At 34.7% G+C, this 16,672-nt stretch overlaps 2 protein-coding genes across 2 annotated transcripts in view; both read left to right on the top strand.

Annotated features, from left to right (window-relative positions):
- The window catches only part of LOC143021928 (copine-8-like), a 758,082-nt gene that overhangs the window by 69,548 nt on the left and 671,862 nt on the right, over positions 1 to 16,672 (top strand). The window lies entirely within an intron of this gene.
- LOC143021929 (decapping and exoribonuclease protein-like) overlaps positions 1 to 16,672 on the top strand; it is a 252,942-nt gene that overhangs the window by 4,709 nt on the left and 231,561 nt on the right. Inside the window, exon 2 of the mRNA XM_076179813.1 lies at positions 16,310 to 16,413. Coding sequence (XP_076035928.1) covers positions 16,310 to 16,413 — 104 coding nt within the window. The remainder of the gene's footprint in view (positions 1 to 16,309; positions 16,414 to 16,672) is intronic.

The raw sequence follows: 16,672 nt of genomic DNA on the forward strand, positions 1-16,672 counted from the left end.
TTGGTGCCAATTTTGTAATTGCTCTTTGTATTCTTTCAAGTTTTTTTTTTATACATTTTGTACTTGGTGACCATATCGTTGCTGCATATTCCAATCTTGGTCATATCAGAGTGATTAGAATTTTCTTCACCATTTCTTCATCCAGATATGTAAATGCAACTATGATTGTTCTTATTAAATTATAAGTTTCTCCAAAAATCTTACATGTTTCTCAGGTGACATATTGTTCATAACAATGACTTCCAGGTCCTTCTCATTTTCTACTTTTTTATTCCTTCTCCCATTTTATATGATCCTGTTATTCTGTTTTTGCTTTTTCCAAATTCCATTATACTACACTTTTTAGTGTTGAACTCCATCTCCCACTTCCTACTCCATTCCCATACTTTATTTAGATCACTCTGTAGTGACTCACAATCTTCTTCCGTGTTCACTTTTTTTAATAGTTTTGCATCATCTGCAAAGAAGCTCATATAGCTTTCAATTCCTTCATCCATATCATTAATATATATAGCAAACATTAATGGGGCCAGAACTGTTCCTTGTGGAACACCACCTATTACGTCATCTCATTTTGAGTGTTTGTCTCTTATCACTACTCTCATTTTTCTTTCTTGCAAAAAGTCTTCCATCCATTTAAGCAGTTTGCCCTGTATTCCTCCTTCAGTTTCTAATTTCCAAAGCAACATCTTATGTGGTACTTTGTCAAAAGCTTTTTTTAGGTCTAGAAGTGCACAATCAGCCCATCCATCTTTCTTGTATTATATCTATTAGCCTTGAATAGAAACATATTAAATTGGTGACGCATGATCGTCCTTGTCTGAATCCAAATTGCCTTGGATTTAGCACGCTGTTTTTTTTTTTTTTTTTTTTTCTAAATATTTTACCCATTTACTTTTGATAATTCCTTCACAAATTTTTGCTATTGTACTTGTTAAAGAGACTGGTGTATAGTTGGTAGGGTCTTCTTTATTTCCCCCTTTATATATAGGTACTATATTTGCTATTTTCCAATCATCTGGAACTTTTCCTTCTTTCAAGGAACTGTTTATTATGCTATGTATTTTGTCTGCCAGTTCATTTCTGCATTCTTTCAAAATCCAGTTTGCTATTTCATCTGGTCCATGCGATTTTCTAACATCAAGATTACTCAAGTGTTTCATTATTTCATTCTTCGTTACTTCTATTTCTTTCATGGGGGGACTTTCTCTTTCTACTAAATCTCTTCCGGTTGTATATTCTCCCTTGTAAACACTGATTTAAGATGTTTGTTCATAATTTCTGCCATTTCTATTTCCTCTGTGTATTCAACTCCTCCTTGTCTTAATTTCTCCAAATCTTGTTTGTTTTTCAATTTGTTTACAAATCTGTAGAATAGTTTTGGTTGATTACATTTTTCTATGATATCTTTTTCATATTTTCTCTTTTCCTCTCTGCACGCTTGTACATATTCATTTCTATAACTAGTATATATTTTCCATTTTTCAGACCTTTTGGTTTTCTTCTATTTGGTCCAAGCTTTGTCTCTTTTGTCTTTTAAGTCCCTACAACTTTTGTTGTACCAGCACTTTACATATTCTTTTCTTGTTTTTGTCTTGGGACATACTTTTCCACTCCTTTTTTTTTTTTTTTTTTATAAATTGTCAAAATATTCCATTTTTCTTCTACTGTTGTATCTTTGTGTATTCTTTCCCAGTTTTCATTTGAATTCATACATCATACCTCCTTTTCTATATTGTTCATTTCTTTTCATGTATTTTTTCTCATTTAGTTCTAGTTCTATCAATATGTGGTCACTTTTACTTATTGGTGCCTGGTATTCTATCTTTTCCACTATTTCAGGTTCTGATGTAATTATTAGGTCTAGTCTCGATGGTTCTTCATTTCTATACCTAGTGTTCTCTTGAATCCATTGTGTCATTGTGTGGTCAATAATCCTCTCGAGTAGAACACTTCCCCATGAGTCTTCTCCACCCTTTACGGTCAACTCTTCCCAGCAGACTTCTTTGCAATTAAAGTCGCCCATCATAACTATCCTTCCTCCATCTTCCATTATCTTGTTTAATGTTATTCTTGTGCCTTCTAACATACTTTTATGTTCACTCTCTTCCCACGAGGCTATTTTTGGGGGCACGTAGTTTATTACAAACCTTCTGCTCCTATCTCTATCTTCTACTTCTATCATAATCATCTATACTGTATTCTTTCCATATGTGACACACCTCACGTTTATATCCTTCTTAGTCAGGAACATAACTCCACCCCCTTGTTTTATCTCTCTGTTTTTAGTGTGTATTTACCTACTTGTATTTTACGGGAAGGGGAGCTATGCTCGTGGTGTCCCGTCTTCATATCTCATTTTATCTAAACTATTTTTAAATTCATGTATTGTTTTTGCACACACCACTTTCTCATCTAACTTGTTCCAACTGTCTATTACTCTGTGAGGAAAGCTGTTCTTTTTCAGATCTCTTCTATAGCTGTCTTTCTTGATTTTCTTTCCATGTCCTCTTGTATTTCTATCAACCCTTTTTATCAGATTCTCTATCAGTAATTTCTATGCCTTTCATGATTCTGTAAATAGCTATCAAATCTCCTCTCTTCTTTACTCTAGTGTCTGTAGTTCAAGTTTTGCTAGTCTCTCTTCATATGATAGTTTTGAGAGTGTTGGTGCCAATTTTGTAATTGCTCTTTGTATTCTTTCAAGTTTTTTATACATTTTTTTTGTACTTGGTGACCATATCGTTGCTGCATATTCCAATCTTGGTCTTATCAGAGTGATTAGAATTTTCTTCACCATTTCTTCATCCAGATATGTAAATGCAACTATGATTGTTCTTATTAAATTATAAGTTTCTCCAAAAATCTTATTTATATGTTCCTCAGGTGACATATTATTCATAACAATGACTCCCAGGTCCTTCTCATTTTCTACTTTTTTTATTCCTTCTCCCAATTTATATGATCATGTTATTCTGTTTTTGCTTTTTCCAAATTCCATTATACCACACTTTTTTGTATTTAACTCCATCTCCCACTTCCTACTCCATTCCCATACTTTATTTAGATCACTCTGTAGTGACTCACAATCTTCTTCCGTGTTCACTTTTTTCAATAGTTTTGCATCATCTGCAAAGAAGCTCATATAGCTTTCAATTCCTTCATCCATATCATTAATATATATAGCAAACATTATTGGGGCCAGAACTGTTCTTTGTGGAACACCGCTCATTACTTCATCCCATTTTGAGTGTTTGTCTCTTATCACTACTCGCATTTTTCTTTCTTGCAAAAAGTCTTCCATCCATTTAAGCAGTTTCCCTGTATTCCTCCTTCAGTTTCTAATTTCTTAAGCAACTTCTTATGTGGTACTTTGTCAAAAGCTTTTTTTAGGTCTAGAAATGCACAATCAGCCCATCCATCTCTTTCTTGTATTATATCTATTAGCCTTGAATAGAAACATACTAAATTGGTGACGCATGATCGTCCTTGTCTGAATCCAAATTGCCTTGGATTTAGCACGTTCTTTTCTAAATATTTTACCCATCTATTTTTGACAATTCTTTCACAAATTTTTGCTATTGTACTTGTTAGAGAGACTGGTGTATAGTTGTTAGGGTCTTCTTTATTTCCCCCTTTATATATAGGTACTATATTTGCTTTTTTCCAATCTTCTGGAACTTTTCCTTCTTTCAAGGAACTGTTTATTATGCTATGTATTATGTCTGCCAGTTCATTCCTGCATCCTTTCAAAATCCAGTTTGCTATTTCATCTGCGCCATGCGATTTTCTAACATTAAGATTACTCAAGTGTTTCATTATTTCATTCTTTGTTACTTCTATTTCTTTCATAGGAGGGACTTTCTCTTTCCATTCAATCTCTTCCGGTTGTATGTTCTCCCTTGTAAACACTGATTTAAAATGCTTATTCATAATATCCGCCATTTCAATTTCCTCTGTGTATTCAAGTCCTCCTTGTCTTAATTTCTCCAAATCTTGTTTGTTTTTCAGTTTGTTGTTTACAAATCTGTAGAATAGTTTTGGTTGATTTTACATTTTTCTATGACATCTTTTTCATATTTTCTCTTTTCCTCTCTGCACGTTTGTACATATTCATTTCTATAACAAGTATATATTTTCCATTTTCAGACCTTTTGTCTTTTTTCTATTTGGTCCAAGCTTTGTCTCTTTTGTCTTTTAACTCCCTACAAGTTTTGTTGTACCAGCACTTTACATATTGTTTTTCTTGTTTTTGTCTTGGGACATACTTTTCCACTCCCTTTTTATAAATTGTTGTCAAAATATTCCATTTCTCTACCACTGTTGTATCTTCTTTGTATATTCCTTCCCAGTTTTCTTTGGAAAGAATTCTCTTATTTTATCAAAGTTTGTTTTTTCATACATAATTCTTCCTTTTCTATATTGTTCATTTCTTTTCATGTATTTTTCCTCATTTAGTTCCAGTTCAATGAATATGTGGTCACTTTTACTTATTGGTGTTTTGTATTCAATCTTTTCCACTATTCTAGGTTCAGATGTAATTATTAGGTCTAGTCTCGATGGTTCTTCTTCATTTCTATACCTAGTGTTCTCCTGTATCCACTGTGTCATTGTATGGTCAGTAATCATCTCGAGTAAAACGTTTCCCCATGAGCCGTCTCCACCCTTTACTGTCATCTCTTCCCAGCAGACTTCTTTGCAATTAAAGTCGCCCATCATAACTATTCTTCCTCCATCTTCCATTATCTTATTTAATGTTATCTTTGTGTCCGCTAACATACTTTTATGTTCACTCTCTTCCCACGAGGCTGTTTCCGGAGGCACATAATTTATCACAAACTTTCTGCTCTTCTTATCTCTGTCTTCCACTTCGATCATAATCATCTCTACTGTATTCTTTCCATATGTGACACACCTCACGCTTTTATCCTTCTTAGTCAGGAACATAACTCCACCCCCTTGTTTTGTCTCTCTGTTTCTAATCCAATAATTATATGCATCATGTCCTACACTGTTGGGTGGTAGTGGACCTTTTAATTTCGTTTCTACAATTCCCATTATGTCCGGTTCTTTTTCCTTCAGATAATCATTCAGCTCATTCAATCCTGTTATTAATCCATCTATGTTTGTGTAAGACACTCTTAGTTTTCTGCCACTTCCATTGTGTTCTCTGTTTTCCTTTTGTTTTTCTGTAGTATGTCGAATTTCCTTTCATATTCACTACTCTTCAATAGAATTTCTCTTTTTCTGACTGTTCTGTTCTCGTTTTTTTCCTTAGCTTCATGTCTTTTCATTTTTTCCTCCTCTCTTACCTCTTTATTCATTTCCCTTTTTATCCATACCTTTTTATATTGTTCAATTGCTGCTAGTTTCCCTGTTTTTGATAAGATAGTCTCTGCCGTCGTTTGTGACCTGAATTTAATCTTAACTGGTCTGGTCTTATCTATACTATACTCTCCGAGCCTAAACTTCTGTTCGATTTGTTTAATTATTTCTGGTTCATCTTCCTGAACTAATTCTAGTAAACTGCTTACTTTTTCATTTTCCTCCTTGATTCTTGTTGTTCCATTTGGGTTGTTTCTCTTCCATTCCTAATATAATTATTCATTTCTTTTTATCTGCTAAGTCTCTTACAATATTCTCCTTCTGTCTCATCACTTTGATAACTGAGTCTTCAGTTTGTTCGTTCATTGGCTGTTTAATTATAACAGTAAATGCAACTTTACTATTTTCCTGTATCTTCTTCCACCCCTGTACCTCTTTTGCTATTGCTTCTGTATTATCTCTATTGTTCCTTTTTAATTCTTCATTCTCCTCTTTTACTTCTCTTAACTGTCTTTTTAGTTCTTCTATTTCATCAGTTAAGTTTTTGTTCGCCTTCTCTAGTTCTTCCAATTTTTCAACCCTTTCCGCAATTTTTGATATTTTACCGAACCTAATCTCCAAATGTTCGGTCATTTGTTCAAGTTTTTCCTCCAGTTTTGCCAGTCGGGGGAGGTTGTATCCGCCGCCCCTTCATTAAATCCTTGGAAATTATCCTCACCTTCCATTGAACTGCTCTTATCTATGTTTCTAATCTTTACATTTTTGTTAGTCCCATCAAAATCAAAATCATCGGTTCGTCGTTTGTTTACAAGCCGCCTGGCCTCTTGGACCAAGTCCTCCTCTTCCTCATTTCCTTCCATTTCCCTCAGTAATCCTTCCCCTTCTTTTTCCTCACTTTCCCACAACACCATGAGCAATCCCCCCCCCCTGTAAATACAATAGGTACTTCCTTTGCGTTGAGATCCACGAATATTTCACTTTTTCTTCAGGACGTCAATCGTCGCCGTCCGTCCGACGTAACTGTGTGTGTGTGTATTTACCTCGAATTTAACTAGTTGTATTTTAGGGGAAGGGGAGCTATGCTCGTGGTGTCCCGTTTTCGTATCTCATTTTATCTAAACTATTTTTAAATTCATGTATTGTTTTTGCACACACCACTTTCTCATCTAACTTGTTCCAACTGTCAATTACTCTGTGAGGAAAGCTGTTCCGTTTCAGGTCTCTTCTATAGCTGTCTTTTTTTATTTTCTTTCCATGTCCTCTTGTATTTCTGTCATCCCATTTTATCAGATTTTCTCTCAGTAATTTCTATGCCTTTCATGATTCTGTAAATAGCTATTAAATCTCCTCTCTCTCTTCTTTGCTCTAGTGTCTGTAGTTCAAGTTTTGCTAGTCTCTCTTCATATGATAGTTTTGAGAGTGTTGGTGCCAATTTTGTAATTGCTCTTTGTATTCTTTCAAGTTTTTTTTTTATACATTTTTTTGTACTTGGTGACCATATCGTTGCTGCATATTCCAATCTCGGTCTTATCAGGGTGATTAGAATTTTCTTCACCATTTCTTCATCCAGATATGTAAATGCAACTTTGATTGTTCTTATTAAATTATAAGTTTCTCCAAAAATCTTATTTATATGTTTCTCAGGTGACATATTATTCATAACAATGACTCCCAGGTCCTTTTCATTTTCTACTTTTTTTATTCCTTCTTCTCCCAATTTATATAATCTTGTTATTCTCTTTTTGCTTTTTCCAAATTCCATTATACCACACTTTTTTGTATTGAACTCCATTTCCCACTTCCTACTCCATTCCTGTACTTTATTTAGATCTCTCTGTAGTGATTCACAATCTTCTTCCGTGTTCACTTTTTTCAATAGTTTTGCATCATCTGCAAAGAAGCTCATATAGCTTTCAATTCCTTCATCCATATCATTAATATATATAGCAAACATTATTGGGGCCAGAACTGTTCCTTGTGGAACACCGCTCATTACCTCATCCCGTTTTGAGTGTTGGTCTCATCACTACTCTCATTTTTCTTTCTTGCAAAAAGTCTTCCATCCAATTTAGCAGTTTGCCCTGTATTCCTCCTTCAGTTTCTAATTTCTTAAGCAACTTTTTATGTGGTACTTTGTCAAAAGCTTTTTTTAGGTCTAGAAATGCACATTCAGCCCATCCATCTCTTTCTTGTATTATATCTATTAGCCTTGAATAGAAACATACTAAATTGGTGACGCATGATCGTCCTTGTCTGAATCCAAATTGTCTTGGATTTAGCACGTTTTTTTTTTTTTCTAAATATTTTGCCCATCTATTTTTGACAATTCTTTCACAAATTTTTGCTATTGTACTTGTTAGAGAGACTGGTGTATAGTTGGTAGGGTCTTCTTTATTTCCCCCTTTATATATAGGTACTATATTTGCTTTTTTCCAATCATCTGGAACTTTACCTTCTTTCAAGGAACTGTTTATTATGCTATGTATTATGTCTGCCAGTTCATTCCTGCATTCTTTCAAAATCCAGTTTGCTATTTCATCTGCTCCATGCAATTTTCTGACATCAGGATTACTCAAGTGGTTCAATATTTCATTCTTTGTTACTTCTATTTCTTTCATAGGAGGGACTTTCTCTTTCCATTCGATCTCTTCAGGTTGTATGTTCCCTTGTAAACACTGATTTAAAATGTTTGTTCATAATTTCTGCCATTTCAATTTCCTCTGTGTATTCAAGTCCTTGTCTTAATTTCTCCAAATCTTGTTTGTTTTTCAGTTTGTTGTTTACAAATCTGTAGAATAGTTTTGATTGATCTTTACATTTTTCTATGACATCTTTTTCATACTTTCTCTTTTCCTCTGCATATTTGTACATATTCATTTCTATAACAAGTATATATTTTCCATTTTTCTGGTCTTTTTCTTGTTTTTGTCTTGGGACATGCTTTTCTACTCCTTTTTTATAGATTTTTGTCAAAATATTCCATTTCTCTTCTACTGTTGTATCTTCTTTGTGTATTCTTTCCCTGTTTTCATTTTGGAAGAATTCTCTTATTTTATCAAAATTTGTTTTTTCGTACATCAATCTTCCTTTTCTATATTGTTCATTTCTTTTCATGTATTTTTTCTCATTTACCCGGTAGGTCTAGTTCTATCAATATGTGGTCACTTTTGCTTATTGGTGCCTGGTATTCTATCTTTTCCACTATTTTAGGTTCTGATGTGATTATTAGGTCTAGTCTCGATGGTTCTTTCTATACCAAGTGTTCTCTTGGATCCATTATGTCATTGTGTGGTCAATAATCATCTCAAGTAGAACACTTCCCCATGAGTCTTCTCCACCCTTTACGGTCATCTCTTCCCAGCATATTTCTTTGCAATTATAGTCGCCCATCATAACTATTCTTCCTCCATCTTCCATTATCTTGTTTAGTGTTATTCATGTGTCTTCTAACATGCTTTTATGTTCATTCTCTTCCAACGAGGCTGTTTTTGGGGGCACGTAGTTTATTACAAACTTTCTGCTCTTCTTATCTCTATCTTCTACTTCTATCATAATCATCTCTACTCTATTCTTCCCATATGTGACCCTCTTCACGTTTATATCCTTCTTAGTCAGGAACATAACTCCACCCTCTTGTTTTATCTCTCTGTTTCTAATCCAATAATTATATGCATTGTGTCCTATGCTGTTGGGTGGTAGTGGACCTTTTAATTTTGTCTCAACAATTCCCATTATGTCCTGATCTTTTTCTTTCAGATATTTGTTCAGTTCATTCAGTCCTGTTATTAATCCATCTATATTTGTGTAGGATACTCTTAACTTTCTGTTATTTCCATTGTATTCTCTGTTTCTTTTGTGTTTCTCTCTTTTATGTTCCATTTCTTCAATTTCATATTCACTACTCTCCAGTAGAATTCTTTTTTTTCTGTCTCCGTTCTGGCCTCGTTTTTTTTCTTAGCTTCATGTCTTTTCTTTATTTCCTCCTCTCTTTCCTCTTTATTCATTTCCCTTTTTATCCATACCTTTTTATATTGTTCACTTGTTGCTAGTTTCCCTGTTTTGGATAAGATATTCTCTGCCGTCGTTTGTGACCTGAATTTAATCTTAATTGGTCTGGTCTTGTCTGTACTATATTTCCCGAGGCTGAATTTCTCTTCGATTTGTTTCATTATTTCTGGTTCATCTTCCTGAACTAATTCCAGTAAATTTCTTACTTTTTCATTTTCCTCTATGATTCTTGTGGTTCTATCTGGGTTATGTTTCTCTTCCATTCCTAATATAATTATACATTTCTTTCTATCTGCTAAGTCTCTTACAATATTCTCCTTCTGTCTCATCACTTTAATTACTGAGTCTTCAGTTTGTTCTTTCATTTGTTGTTTGATTATGTCAGTAAATGCAACTTTGCTGTTTTCTTTGATTTTTTTCCAACCCTCTTTGTTGTCCTTACTATTCTCCTTTAAGACTTTATTCTCCTCTTTTACTTCTTTTAACTGTTTTTTAATTCTTCAATTTCCTTAGTTAAATTTTTGTTCGCCTTCTCTAGTTCTTTCAATTTTTCAACCCTCTGCACAATGTTGTTAACGTGACCGAACCTAAGCTCCCAGTGCTCGATCATCTTATCGAGCTTCTCTTCGAGTCTTGTCAATTTGGGGGGGGGGGTTTGTGTCCCCCCACCCTCTTTAAATCCCTGGGAAATATTCTCATCACCTTCTACTGTATTGCTCTTATCTATACTTCTAATCTTTACATTGTTGTTGATTCTGTCCTCTCCAAAGTCATCGTCTTCAGTTCGTCTCTTGTTTACATTTGTCCTAGCTTCCTGGACCATGTCATTCTCTTCCTCATTTCCTTCCATTTCCCTCAATATCCCTTCTCTTCTCCTTCCCTATCACTTCCCCACTATTCCACGAGCACTCCCCTTCCCTATAAATACAAAAAGACACTTCCTGGATATTGAGATCCACGTAGCTTTTCCTTTTTCTTTGGAACACCAATTCTCGCCGTCCATTCGGTGAAAGTGTGTGTATTTACCTAGTTGTATTTTACGGGAAGGGGAGCTATGCTCGTGGTGTCCCGTTTTCATATCTCATTTTATCTAAACTATTTTTAAATTCGTGTATTGTTTTTGCACACACCACTTTCTCATCTAACTTGTTCCAACTGTCTATTACCGTATTTTCCGGCGTATAGTGCGCGACTTTTTTCCGTTGGAATGGCCTAAAAATGGGGGGTGCACGTTATCCGGTGGTGTGCATTATCTACGGCCTACGATAAAAATTCTGCGGCTGTGTGTGTAATTTTTTTCCCACAACAACGTGACGATGTTGGCCGTCACAAAGTCGGGAGGCACACTTCTCCGTGACGTTCCGTGAGAACAAGAAGAACAGCCATGGTGACATGAAAGAATAAGCCAGCATGGGCTACCGTATATAAATATTTGGTATAGGTAGGTATCTATCGAATCTTATTTTTCATGTTTAAATAGGCCTAAACACCATGAAACATGATCAATATTTATGATATTTGCCCATGTTCACAGCATCTTAGTTTGAATTTTTTGTTGGCTTTGTTGCTTCACTTTAGGTATGGTACAAATTCCGTTGCGGCCGTTCATAAAATCGTGTCAAACACCTGACTACAACACCCTCTTTCGGGAGTTATATTAACTAAACGTCACCTCGATGAGAGACTGTCCTATTTCACCACTGTCATTGCAGGTTCAAAGCTAAAACGAAACAGTCTGTAGTTTGTTTCAGTATTAAAAAAAAAAAAAAAAAGTGGCAAAGACGAATTATTTCCTCAAGATATAAAATGAACATTTTCTGTAAAAATCCCGAAATTTTTCTGTATATTTTACTTTCAATAAACTTTTTTATATCATATTTCCAAACTAAGCTACAAAGTAATAAGGGACCAACGCACAACATGAGTCATATACCGGTACATGTAGTTCCGACTTTTTCTTAGTTGTTTCCTGATTGATGCCTAAACTGACACTTAATTTAGTGACAAATCAACAGATTTCCCAGCGGTGGCTCTAGCCAATGAAAAAACTTCTCCATGTAACCTCGTTCACATGATATAAATACCGAGGTAAAACTGCGCTATAGACAAATGCGATCGGACATGCGCGTTATATGTCGGTGTGCGCTATCTGAGTACTGAGATAACGAAGTGCATGGGTGCGCATTATAACCCGATGCGCATTTTAAGCCGGAAAATACGGTACTCTGTGAGGAAAGCTGTTCTTTTTCAGGTCTCTTCTATAGCTATCCTTTTTTAGTTTCTTTCCATGTCCTCTTGTATTTCTGTCATCCCATTTTATCAGATTCTCTCTATCAGTAATTTCTATGCCTTTCATGATTCTGTAAATAGTTATCAAATCTCCTCTCTCTCTTCTTTGCTCTAGTGTCTGTAGTTCAAGTTTTGCTAGTCTCTCTTCATATGATAGTTTTGTGAGTGTAGGTGCCAATTTTGTAATTGCTCTTTGTATTCTTTCAAGTTTTTTTTATACATACTTGGTGACCATATCGTTGCCGCATATTCCAATTTTGGTCTTATCAGGGTGATTAGAATTTTCTTCACCATTTCTTCATCCAGATATGTAAATGCAACTTTGATTGTTCTTATTAAATTATAGGTTTCTCCAAAAATCTTATTTATATGTTTCTCAGGTGACATATTATTCATAATAATGACTCCCAGGTCCTTTTCATTTTCCACTTTTTTTGTTCTTTCTTCTCCCAATTTATATGATCCTGTTATTCTGTTTTTACTTTTTCCAAATTCCATTATACTACACTTCTTTGTATTGAACTCCATTTCCCACTTCCTACTCCATTCCTGTACTTTGTTTAGATCTCTCTGTAGTGATTCACAATCTTCTTCCGTGTTCACTTTTTTCAATAGTTTTGCATCATCTGCAAAGAAGCTCATATAGCTTTCAATTCCTTCATCCATATCATTAATATATATAGCAAACATTATTGGGGCCAGAACCGTTCCTTGTGGAACACCGCTTATTACTTCATCCCATTTTGAGTGTTGGTCTCTTATTACTACTCTCATTTTTCTTTCTTTCAAAAAGTCTTCCATCCAATTTAGTAGTTTGCCCTGTATTCCTCCTTCAGTTTCTAATTTCTTAAGCAACTTCTTATGTGGTACTTTGTCAAAAGCTTTTTTTAGGTCTAGAAATGTGCAATCAGCCCATCCATCTCTTTCTTGTATTATATCTATTAGCCTTGAATAGAAACATATCAAATTGGTGACACATGATCGTCCTTGTCTGAATCCAAATTGTCTTGGATTTAGCACGTTGTTTTTTTTTTTCTAAATATTTTACCCATCTATTTTTTACAATTCTTTCACAAATTTTTGTTATTGTACTGGTTAGAGAGACTGGTGTATAGTTGTTAGGGTCTTCTTTATTTCCCCCTTTATATATAGGTACTATATTTGCTTTTTTCCAATCATCTGGAACTTTACCTTCTTTCAATGAACTGATTATTATGCTATGTATTATATCTGCCAGTTCATTCCTGCATTCTTTCAAAATCCAGTTTGCCATTTCATCTGGTCCATGCGATTTTCTGACATCAAGATTACTCAAGTGGTTCAATATTTCATTCTTTGTTACTTCTATTTCTTTCATAGGGGGGACTTTCTCTTTCCATTCAATCTCTTCCGGTTGTATGTTCTCCCTTGTAAACACAGATTTAAAATGTTTGTTCATAATTTCTGCCATTCCCATTTCCTCTGTGTATTCAATTCCTCCTTGTCTTAATTTCTCCAAATATTGTTGTGTTTTTCAGTTTGTTTACAAATCTGTAGAATAGTTTTGGTTGATCTTTTCACTTTTCTATGACATGTTTTTCATATTTTCTCTTTTCCTCTCTGCATGCTTGTACATATTCATTTCTATAACAAGTATATATTTTCCATTTTTCTGGTCTTCTGTTTTTCTTCCATCTGGCCCAAGCTTTGTCTCTCTTGTCTTTTATCTCCCTACAACTTTTATTGTACCAGTACTTTATATATTCTTTTTCCTGTTTTTGTCTTGGGACATACTTTTCTACTCCCTTTTTATATATTTTTGTCAAAATATTCCATTTCTCTTCTACTGTTGTATCTTCTCTGTGTATTCTTTCCCAGTTTTCATTTTGGAAGAATTCTCTTATTTTATCAAAATTTGCTTTTTCATACATCAATCTTCCTTTTCTATATTGTTCATTTCTTTTCATGTATTTTTTCTCATTTAGTTCCAGTTAAATCAATATGTGGTCACTTTTACTTATTGGTGTTTTATATTCAATCTTTTCCACTATTTTAGGTTCAGATGTGATTATTAGGTCTAGTCTCGATGGTTCTTCATTTCTATACCTAGTGTTCTCTTGGATCCATTGTGTCATTGTGTGGTCAGTAATCATCTCAAGTAGAATACTACCCCATGAGTCTTCTCCACCCTTTACGGTCATCTCTTTCCAGCATATTTCTTTGCAATTATAGTCGCCCATCATAACTATTCTTCCTCCATCTTCCATTATCTTGTTTAGTGTTATTCATGTGTCTTCTAACATGCTTTGATGTTCATTCTCTTCCGACGAGGGTGTTTTTGGGGGCACGTAGTTTATTACAAATTTTCTGCTCTTCTTATCTCTTATCTTCTACTTCTATCATAAACATCTCTACTGTATTGTTCCCATATGTGACATTCTTCACGCTTATATCCTTCTTAGTCAGGAACATAACTCCACCCTCTTGTTTTTTCTCTCTGTTTCTAATCCAATAATTATATGCATTGTGTCCTATGCTGTTGGGTGGTAGTGGACCTTTTAATTTTGTTTCAACAATTCCCATTATGTCTGGATCTTTTTCTTTCAGATATTTGTTCAGTTCATTCAGTCCTGTTATTAATCCATCTATATTTGTGTAGGATACTCTTAACTTTCTGTTATTTCCATTGTATTCTCTGTTTCTTTTGTGTTTCTCTCTGTTGTGTTCCATTTCTTCAATTTCATATTCACTACTCTCCAGTAGAATTCTTGTTTTTCTGTCTCTGTTCTGGTCTCGTTTTTTTTCTTAGCTTCATGTCTTTTCCTTATTTCCTCCTCTCTTTCCTCTTTATTCATTTCCCTTTTATCCATACCTTTTTATATTGTTCACTTGTTGCTAGTTTCCCTGTTTTGGATAAGATATTCTCAGCCGTAGTTTGTGATCTGAATTTAATCTTAATTGGTCTGGTCTTGTCTGTACTATATTTCCCAAGCCTGAATTTCTCCTCAATTTGTTTCATAATTTCTGGTTCATCTTCCTGAACTAATTCCAGAAAATTTCTTACTTTTTAATTTTCCTCTTTGATTCTTGTGGTGGGTTATCTGGGTTATGTTTCTCTTCCATTCCTAATATAATTACACATTTCTTTCTATCTGCTAAGTCTCTTACTATATTCTCCTTCTGTCTCATCACTTTAATAACTGAGTCTTCAGTTTGTTCATTCATTTGCTGTTTGACTATGTCAGTGAATGCAACTTTGCTATTTTCTTGGATTTTTTTCCAACCCTCCTTGTTCTCCTTATTATTCTCCTTTAAGACTTTATTCTCTTCTTTTACTTCTTTTAACTGTTTTTTTAATTCTTCAATTTCCTTAGTTAAGTTTTTGTTCGCCTTCTCTAGTTCTTCCAATTTTTCAACCCTCTGCACAATGTTGTTAACGTGACCGAACCTAAGCTCCCAGTGCTCGATCATCTTATCGAGTTTCTCTTCTAGTCTTGTTAATTGGGGGGGGGGGGTTTGTGTCCCCCCCACTCTCTTTAAATCCCTGGAAAATATTCTCATCATCTACTGTATTGCTCTTATCTATACTTCTAATCTTTACATTTTTGTTAGACATTTCGTCATCGCTAAATTGGTCCAGACCTCGTTTGTTTAGATTTCGTCTGCCTGCCTGGGCCAAGTCCTCACCTTCCTCATTTCCTTCCATTTCCCTCAGTAATCCCTCCCCTTCTCCTTTTTCCTTACTTTCCCTACACCACGAGCAATTTCCCCCACCCTGTAAATACAATAGGTACTTCCATTGCTTTGGGATCCACGAAATTTCACTTTTTCTTCAGAACGTCTTCTAAGCCGTCCGTTCGTTGAAGTGTGTGTGTGTGTGTGTATATATATATATATATATATATATGTATATGTATTTACCTAGTTGTATTTGCCTAGTTGTATTTTTTGGGAAGGGGAGCTATGCTCGTGGTGTCCAGTCTTCATATCTCATTTTATCTAAACTATTTTTGAATTCATGTATTGTTTTTGCACACACCAGTTTATCATCTAACTTGTTCCAAATGTCTATTACTCTGTGAGGAAAGCTGTTCTTTTTCATCTCTTCTATAGCTGTTCTTTTTCATCTCTTCTATAGCTGTCTTTCTTGATTTTCTTTCCATGTCATCTTGTATTTCTATCATCCCATTCTATTAGATCCTCTCTATCAATAATTTCTATGCCTTTCATGATTCTGTAAATAGTTATCAAATCTCCTCTCTTCTTTGCTCTAGTGTCTGTAGCTCAATTTTTGCTAGTCTCTCTTCATATGATAGTTTTGAGAGTGTTGATGCTAATTTTGTAATTGCTCCTTGTGTTCTTTCAAGTTTTGTTATACTTTTTTTTTTTACTTGGTGACCACATCGTTGCTGCATATTCCAATCTTGGTGATTAGAATTTTCTTCACCATTTCTTCATCCAGGTATGTAAATGCCACTTTGATTGTTGTTATTAATTATAAGTTTCTCCAAAAATCTTATATGTTTCTCAGGTGACATAATATGACCTTAATATGAACTTTAAGGTGTTATGATTTAAGATTCTCCCATCTATGTCATGGAGGAATATCTTGCCATGTTAATTAGAGTTAAGAAGTATTATCAACTTGTGATGTATCAAAATTTATATCTTTGCATTTGTAATCATTGTTCTGTCGGGATATCATCAGGAGCACAAGACCTAGAGGTGGTCGGGGGCAAAGACGGGGAAGAGGGCCAAGGAATACTGGCATGCCTGGTCATGGGAGACCGGATTTCAACAGGGAGATCATGGGTAAGTTGTATCTATTAGATTATGTTAACAATGCACATATAATACTGTATTATAAGTATGTACACAATATTGTATTCATAGTTTTGAATTTGTATACACACTCATGGTGCAGCTGGTAGAGTTCCCAGTTGCCAATACGGAGGTCTGGGTTCGAATCCCACCCAGGACTGAAATAATTTCAGTATTGCGCTGCGGGTTGTTACTCCAACTCTCGTGGGTGGGGGAGTTGGGTGTGAGTGTAAGGTCACAGCATACCCAT

The sequence above is a fragment of the Oratosquilla oratoria genome, chromosome 43, assembly GCF_046742065.1.
Source record: "Oratosquilla oratoria isolate Oo_2021 chromosome 43, ASM4674206v1, whole genome shotgun sequence".
In the NCBI taxonomy this organism is placed as follows: Eukaryota; Metazoa; Arthropoda; class Malacostraca; order Stomatopoda; family Squillidae; genus Oratosquilla; species Oratosquilla oratoria.